Below are 9,356 nucleotides of genomic sequence, written 5' to 3'. Positions count from 1 at the left end.
GATCGGACACGTCGACTCTCCGAATTGCGAAGCTGGTGCGCGCAGGAGTGCGAATTGTGCAGAAGGCCACCCTAAGGCTCGGGAAGGTCCTATAGGAATCCATTTTGGGTTTCCTCATGTCGGTTTCATCCTTCTAAGTGTTAGAAGTCGATACCACACACGCGAAACTCCAAAAGAGGACGGAAATAGATCGAACTAAAAACGAGGTGGGCACCACTTCTAAGGTTCTAAGATAGTCGCAGGAAGACCCCTAAGGCTAGATCCTAACTCCTACGAGAAATACTAGACCTCACGAAAATTGAGGTCAACAAAGCTGTGCAAAATGATTTGATAAGAATATGTCTAATTTCATGTACAACATGCAACAAGAACTAATAAAAAATAAAAAATTATAAATCATCCTCAAATAGCTGAGATAAGGCTAATGATGATTTTTATTATTATGAATCCCCTCAAATTTTTTTTTCACACTTCATGATCTTTTTTTAAATGCTTTAATTCATAAAAATGTTTGATTTTACATTCTGTTTACTAAACTCTTAAATTAGTAAATATTATATTTTAATCCACAAACACCTATGTTATTTTATGAAGATCACTTTGTGATAATTTATTTAAAATTTTCTCTAAATATTTTTCTATTAAAGTAATATGTGGCTGAACGGGTATTTAGGCTTTAGCATATATAGCTGCTACTTTTGTGCCATAAATACCATGGACGGTATACGCATTTTTTTTTGTGTACGTTCTCTCATCTGTATGTATGCTGTTTAGCCGCAACAAATCTACTTTTGTTTATAATAACTATTGTTGTTTAAGCATTTCTCTTGCTTTTTGACTTTATCTTCATTAAATCGTCGTCCTTTAGTTGCTAAGGTTTGAATTGATTAACCCCTCTTGTAGGGAACATTGGGAATATACCACTGGTCTTGATTGCAGCTCTATGTCGAGATGAGTCCAACCCATTTGGAGACCCTAATAAATGTAATGAATCAGGAAATGCTTATATTTCATTTGGTCAATGGGTACGTCAGTTTCATTTTGAAAGGATATCATGATTCATAATTCTCCTATATATTTTCTTTAAACAATGGAAAACAGTTTTATTTTGCTCATCACAATTCTTAGGGATGTAGAGTAAACCTTGTAATTGATGTGTAAATCTATCAGGCTTATCCAAAATGGAAAATCTTTATTTCTCCTATTTTACATTCTGTTATGGCTATATTTCAATCCCTGGATGAATTCTTGCTGTAGTTCTGTTGCATTATTTTATCATGTCTATCAAAAAACTGATCTCCCTTTTCAATATCCTTCTTATCAGTGAAATTAGTTATCCCTGATAACTAATTTTGTTTAATTCTTATCATTGGTTGTTTTTATAAGCCATGACAATGCTTTCAATTGAAATTTGAAGAACTTCGACTTGTAAAACATGTTGATTTGCTACACTTTGAAGTAGTGCATATTACAACAAATTTTTTGTTCTACTTCAATTTGTTATGTTGCCCTGCTGTGTATCTTGAATTTATTATCTTTTATTTTAAATTTTAAGAAATTTACATGCGTGCGTTTGACAACTTCCTTTAGTTGGCGCTATTTTACTTTTACAATATTTTCTCAGGCAACAATACTGTCTCTTCTATAACATCCAAACCCTTTTGAATTATAAGGAGTAAATTGCAAAAATGGACCCCTGACTATTTACACAAGTTTATTTTAATCCCCGAGCCTATAAAAGAGTCAAATTTGTCAAAGTTTTGAGAAAAAAAATAGGCTGAATATTGAAGAGGCTCGATCGCCTTTTCCCTTTGCTTTCATTCCAATAATAGTCTTACAATCCATTTTAGGTACAAAATAAAGTGCATATAATCTATTTTAGGTAACTTAATAATACATATTCCTAATCTAAATATTCAGCTAAAAGGGAAATGAATCAGAATAAAGATGTTGGAAATAAGGAAGCTTTTAATTATAAAAAATTCCTAATTTAGCTGCCTATTTTTTGTTCTCCCTGATTGACATTCTCCCTCAAATTTGCTAATAAGAAACTGATAACACTGCCGGGACAAAAAATCCTCAAGCCGTGAGTGCCGAAGCCTAAAAATACTGAAGCCCGAGAGTGTCGAAGCCTAAAAATGTTAAAGCTCAAAAGTGCCGAAGCCCGGAAATGCAGAAGCCCGAAAATGCCAAAGCCCGAAAGGCCGAAGCCTGAGAGTGCTGAAGCCTAAGAAGGTTGAAGCTCAAGAGTGTTGAAGCCTAAAAATGCTGAAACCCAAAAGTGCTGAAGCCCAAAAATGCCGAAGCCTGAAAATGTTGAAGCACAAAAGGCCGAAGCTTGAGAGTACCGAAGCCCAAGAGGCCGAAGCCTGAGAGTGTCGAAACCCGAGAGACCGAAGCCTGAGAGTGGCAAAGCCCAAGAGTGCCGAAGCAATTGTGACAAAGCAGACCGGGACAAAGCAGCCGAAGCCAACGCAGGAGTATGAAGCAGAATGGAACGAAGTGATAGGAGGCGAGGAAGAAGAGAGAAGCGCAAGCCCAAATGGCTCGCAATGAGGAGAAAACAGAGTCGATGCTCAATCGCTTCATTGCGATGAAGAACGAGGAGAAGCGCAAGTCCAAGGAGCGTCGTCCATACCTCACCTCGGAGTGCCGCGATCTCGCCAATGCCGACCGATGACACAATGAAATTCTCGAGAGATTGGTGTCAAGGTGGCTGAGATCCAGAACGAGGGCCTCGATGAGCACCGCCTCCGTGATCTCAATGACGAGATCAACAAAATTCTTCGCGAGCGTGTCCACTGGGAGAACCGTATCGTAGAATTTGGCGGACAAAATTACACGAAGAATACCGCCAAGATGACGGATCTTGATGGTAACATCATCGATGTTCCTTACCCTTCCGGTCATCTCATTAACACGAAGAAGCCGACGAAGCCGAAGTGGAAGAAGCAACAATGGCTAGCGAAGGAGATTTGAAGAAATCATGAGACGACGAGTAGACGAACAAATGAGAATCAAGACAACAAAATAGTTCTTCTCTTCCCGTCCTGCAAGAAGGCCGGCGGGAAGGGAGTCTTGACGGTACTCCAACAATTATCGGTGGTTAGTGCAAAAATTTGGCTCTGATACTATGTCAAAGTTTTAAGAAAAAATAGGTTAAATACTGAATAGGGTCGATCGCCTTTTCCCTTTGCTATCATTCCATTAAATAACAATCTTACAATTTATTTTAGGTACAAAATAAAGTGCATATAATCTATTTTAGGTAACTTAATAATGCATATTCTTAATCTAAATATTCAGCTAAAAGGGAAATGAATCAGAATAAAAATGTTGGAAATAAGGAAGCTTCTAATTATAGAAAACTCCTAATTTAGCTGCCTAATTTTCGTTCTTCCTGATTGACAAAATTAGCCTTCAAGCTTTTTTTAGGGGGTTAAAATAGTCATCCCTTGAAAAATTCTAGGGACTATTTCAGGTCATTTTAACAAGACATGGGACTAACTTGGCATTCTTAAAATTTATGGATTGAAATGGCCCTCTTCAAAAAGTCAAGTGGCCATTTGGACACTTTTCTGAAACCATAAATGTTGCAAATATTTAGTGCATTTCTTGGTGAAGCAATAAACTAAGAAGAATCCTCTAGAAGTAGCACCTTGCTGTGATTAGCTAGCTTAATTGGATACATTTTCCTTTGAATTTCTCATGCTTTAATACCTTGTCGATAAAATTAGTTCTTTATTTCCAAAATTTTACATTTTTTGTACATATTTGAACATTTTATTTTATTTTTAATATTTATTTTTAGGTTAAATTTTTGGAACACTTCAAAGTAATATTATCAGAAATTAGAGAATATCAATAAAAAATCCGTCATTATTAACTTTCAGACCATCTTTATAACTTATCCCATGCAAATTTTTGTTGCATCAGTACATTTTTCGTAGGCTATTCATATAATTCTCTTTGCAACTATCCTCCTTAGCTACTATTTACTTTTGATATATTTTGTTCTTTGAATTATTTGTTTTGACATGCATGCAACTTTTAACAATTTAAAATTTGTAATGTTAGATACATTAAGTTATCCTAGTTATGCTTATTGAGTAATTATCACAATCTAATTTTAGTTTAACATAATCTTGTTTAAAATCAGTTATTTTTGGCTTTGAAAGGGGGACCTTGCTCTCGGTTGAACCCGAAAAATAGTATCTTCAGGAGTCATTAAGCCATGGATAAGCACTTTCTAGATTATTTCTCTTTCATTGGTGACTTTATATTTTTAATTTGAAGCTTTCAGTGGGCATACACTCCACTTGTTGGCCCTCCATATTTCAAGAAAGAACTCTCAAATAAGGATGTTCTGAGTTCTTTATTATTTTTTATATTGTTAATGACTTCTTGTTCTGGGATTTAATATACTTTCTTGTATTTTGAACTGATGATTGCTTTTATGCTAAGAGGATATACCATCATCATTAGTCATATCATAACAATTTTAGGTTGGCATTATAATTCCTAATTTTTCATTCCTTCTTTCTCAGTTATGACTACGATGTTAAATCTTTTTTCCATAAATCATTTTGAATCTATTAGTTTTCCTTTCTAATCTTTTGAACTAATTTTATTGAATCACCTAATGGGCACATTTTCTATCCCCTACTCTACATTCTAGACCACCTATGTAACTGTATTTTCAATATAACATTTTATTTAATATAATCATTCTTTAATTTATCTTTTATATTCTCATCTCACATCCATCTTAAAATTATTATTTATTTCATATTCTACTTGAATATAAATTACATTTGTATAACCCAACACTCGAATATATGCAATTTCACCAACCTAATTGTATGGCTATTATTTTTAAATATTTCTCAATTGTTCTAAATTTTAATTTAATTCAGTGGATGTATGCTATGCCGACCTAGCCTAAGGGGCAATTTAGGGTGCTTTTAGGAGGGTGTTTTTGCCTGCTTTTTGGTTTGAATAAGCACTCTGTGCTCTTTTGGAGGTGGCTCGCGTGCTTTTATGTGTCGGGCGTTGGTTGAATGGAGAAAGCGGGAACGGGGGGTGGTGCTCCGTTCTGCGGTTATGACTTTAGTCCGAGTGTGAAATTACAATGCCACCTCCCTGAAAGTAGTCTTATTCAACCCTTCTCCCTCCATTTGGTTTTATTGCAGCTTTAGGTCAAAATTTCGGTCTTTAGCATCTTCTCCCCTCCGTTCGTTTTTGCTGTTGTCATCTCTTGCCGTGTATCGTTGTATGTACTGTTTTTTCTCCTTTCTTTCACGATAGTCCTCTATGGTGGTGGTTTCATGCTTTCTATTTTTTGATGATATGTTGCTTGAGATGCTATGTTGCTTGAGCTGGTTTGGGAGGGCATTTTGCCTGCTTTTTGGTGGTATGTTGTTTGATGCTTGAGGTGATGTTGTTGTGGCTTCCTTGTTTTCTCTTATGGTTGTGGGTTGTTGATTTCGTTTTAACCTATTTGAAGCACAAAGAGACGTTAGATAAGTGTTTGTGGTTTGTTGATTTTTTTTTTCCTCTGAGGTGATATCGATGAGGCTTTCTGGTTTAGGTGTTAGATAAGTAATTTCATTTCACTTGATCTTCTTCAATCTAAAAAAACATTTTATTTGTAGTAGAGATGGAGAGAAATAGGAGCACTGTTGATTCTTTTGAAAAAATATGCTTGAAAATTTATTTTGAGCTAATGTAAATATGAGAGTTTAGATGTTATAAGTGTAATTTCATTTCACATCCTCTTCCACAATCTGGAAAAAAAATTCACTTAGAGTAGAGATAGAGAAAAATACAACCACTGTTGGTTCTTCGGAAAAAAACATTACTGAAAAAGTATTTTGAGCCAATGTAAATATCATAGTTTAGATGTTAGATAATTAGTTTCATTTTCCCTTCTCTTCTTCAATCTAGAAAGCATGAAAGCTAGAAAAAAAAATGGCCCCTATTAGTTCTTTTGAAAAGTTATTTTGAGCCAATATATATATATATATATATATATATCATATCATATCATATCAAAGTTTAGATATTGAAGTGTAATTTCATTTCAATTCTTTTTCTTCAATTTGAAAAAACATTTTACTTGGAGTAGAGATTGAGAGAAATCGGGCCACTGTTGGTTCTTTTGAAAAAAAAAAAAATATAAAAAATTATTTTGAGCTAATGTAAATATCAGAGTTTAGATGTTAGAAGTGCAATTTCATTTCACTTCCTCTTCTTCAATCTAGAAAAAAATATTTTACTTGCAGAAATGATGGAGAGAAATAGGAGCACAGTTGGTTCTTTTACAAAATATCCCTTGATTTTTTTTTTAGCCAATGTAAATATCAGAGTTCAAATGTTAGATAAGTATTTTCATTTCATCTCCTCTCCTCCAATCTGTAAAAGCATGAAATGGAGAGAAATATGACCAATGTTGCTTCTTTTGAAAAAAATTACTCAAAAAATTATTTTGAGCCAATGTAAATATCGAAGCTTAGATGTTAGGAGTGTAATTTCATTTCATTTCCTCTTCTTCAATTTGAACAATACATTTTACTTGCAGTAGAGATGGAGAGAGATAGGACCACTATTGGTTATCTCAAAAAAATAACCCTCAAAAATTATTTTGAGCCAATGTAAATATACGAGTTTAGATGTTAGTGGTGTAATTTCAGTTCACCACCTCTTCTTCAAAATGAATAAACATGAAATTGAGAGAAATATGACTTTTGAAAAAATATACCCAAAAAATTATCTTAAGCCGATGAAAATATCAAAATTTTAATGTTAGAAGTGTAATTTCATATCACCTCATCTTCAATCTAGAAAAGCATTTTACTTGCATCCTGTAGAAATGTACATATCTTTCATAAAAAAATTTGTGCATTAGATTTATAAATATGTAAGAATTGTGTGGCATGTATGCACTTTATTCAAATTTAAAAAGCATGAGATACCAAGTGTTATTTTCAACATGTTCATGTCTACCATGTCAATATCTACATAAGTGCCCTATAAAATTATTTTTTTTCCATAGTTAACTACAATAACAAACTGCTTAAAGTTTATTCAAGCTTGATTATTTTGAAAGCATAGATGTTTCATATGTATTTATATATGAATCATGTGATGGTATTTTGGTTATTGCTATTTATATGGTGGTGATAGTTTGGTGCTTTGTCTCTTGAAATTGAAGAGGTTATGCATTGATGATTTTGAAGTGTGCGGCTTTGACGCATTTGGTTTTTGAAATGTTATGTGGAGCAAAGATGGAAAAAAAAATAAAGAGCTCAACCGATCACCAATTCTAGCTTATATAATTGTTAGTACATGTTTTTCGTGGAAACTACCTAAACCCAAGATCACACATGCCACTGTTAATCACAAATACTACCTTGTCTTAGGTCACACATGCCACCGTTAATCACAAATAATACCTGGTCTTAGGTCACATATACTACCTGGTCTTAGGCACACATGCCACTGTTAATTACAAATGCTAGAAGGTCTTAGGTGTAATAATTAGATTTGATAAATCGGGTGAACATTTTTTGACGACTTAAAATATCTCGAATTTCACATTTCTCATTTTTCAATCGAATCAATTTTATAAAATTCTACACAAAAAATTGAACAACTCAATATATAATACTATATATAATTATGATTGATCGAAAGATATAAAAATATGCAGCTATAAGCATAAACAAATTAATTAAAACCTTAATTATCCTAAATCTCTCTCTAATCTCATCTTCATTGTTCAAAATCACATTACCCACACGATATTAACCCTTCCTATGCGCTGAAGGGAAAATCATCATTCTAGAGCTCTCGCTCCTCACCCTCTCGGTTTTGCTTGCATGCCGGTTCGATCTCTTTGTTTGATCGCTCGACAGCGAAGGATTCTACAATCCTTCACTATAGCAAGGAAAAAATTTGGGTACATAAGAGGCACGCAGCGCTGCGTGCGATAGTGAATCAGCGGAAGACGTCAGTTTCGTCGGCCCCACCGCAATACAAATATACCTTTTACTGTGCGGGACCCGTCGACCCGACCCGTTATTGTAACCTCCATGTAATCCTGATGTAACCTGTCCACCCAATGTACTGTGCTTGTAAGCCTCATATAACTCCGATGTAATCTCCACTGTCACCCCCATGTACCGCGCTTGTAAGCCCTGTATAACTCCGGTGTAACCTCCGCTGTCACCAAAGGATGTAACCCCGGTGTACGTTCCGCGGAAACGCCACTGTAATCCGCGTGTACTATCGTTGTACATCCGGTGTAACCTCCGAATGCACGTGTACACTGGATGTAATCCCGGTGTAACTTCCGCGGTAATGTCCATGTAACCCCGCGGTAATGCATCAGGATGTACACTTGATGTACAATACGTGTAACACCAGTGTAACCTACAGATTGTAACACGCGTGTAACCCGATTGTACTGTCCGTGTACACTGGAAATGCTCTTGTAACCCGAGTGTAATGTCCAAGTAACTTATAACTTATTTAATAAAGAATTTTCGCGGGAAAAAAAAAAAAAAAAAACACAGTAAGAATTCGTATTCGAAAGAAGAGATTCGCGCCGCTAGGGCTCCTCCATCGTGCTTCTTTTGAAGGTTAGGGTTTTGCTACTGTGAGGGGTTACACGCGTAATGGAGTAATGGGAGAGTACGAAGACCTTGGAAGAGACTACTGGTGCGGATTTGGGTGACTACGGGTGCGGATTTGGGTGAGGGGAACCAACCCGAACGCGAGCAGGCAAATGTTACATTGAAGTCCGGCCGCAAACAGTCCAAAAAGGGAGAGTCATCCCGTTTCTAGGTATTTATTAGCTTGTTGTAGCTGTTTTCCTTTGAATGGTGAAATCTTGTTCACGGTTAAGAAGCACAACAATGATATGTCTAACAAGTATTTGATTATTGTGCAAGGTTCTATACCAGTTTTAATAAATTATTTTAGGTTTGAGATTCAACCTAAAATTATAAAACCTAAAATAATTTATAAACCAAAAATAATTCATTTCCTAAAATTATTTTAAGTTTGCTGTAGCAAACCTAAAATAATTTACAGTGAAATGAATTTTAAAGCTATCTCTAATATCGCCATCTAGATTTTATTAAACTTCTCTCATGTATTGTTATAGACTCTTGAACCCAAAAGCAATTAGTTGCAGATGCCGTTCATCTGCAGTACGAGAGGTTCTCGATAATGTCCGACCAAAAGTCGATGAGGACACATGACATAAATTGGAATCCTTGAGTCTGGCGCAATTTTTTGAACTCCCTTTGTATCCCCCAGGACAATATTTTGACGATGCACATAATTAATTG

The 9,356-nt window shown here is 35.1% G+C and overlaps 1 protein-coding gene across 2 annotated transcripts in view; it reads left to right on the top strand.

Moving 5' to 3' along the window:
* Positions 1-9,356, top strand: part of LOC110024918 (protein PIN-LIKES 6-like) — a 90,188-nt gene that overhangs the window by 28,039 nt on the left and 52,793 nt on the right. For both annotated transcript variants that reach the window (XM_020725112.1, XM_020725113.1), the window contains exon 5: positions 904-1,025. In XM_020725112.1, the coding sequence (XP_020580771.1) occupies positions 904-1,025 (122 nt within the window). The remainder of the gene's footprint in view (positions 1-903; positions 1,026-9,356) is intronic.

This window comes from Phalaenopsis equestris, unplaced genomic scaffold (assembly GCF_001263595.1).
Source record: "Phalaenopsis equestris unplaced genomic scaffold, ASM126359v1 Scaffold000278, whole genome shotgun sequence".
In the NCBI taxonomy this organism is placed as follows: domain Eukaryota; kingdom Viridiplantae; phylum Streptophyta; class Magnoliopsida; order Asparagales; family Orchidaceae; genus Phalaenopsis; species Phalaenopsis equestris.
The sequence above is the reverse complement of the archived record's forward strand: the minus strand, read 5'-3'. Positions and strand labels throughout refer to the sequence as shown.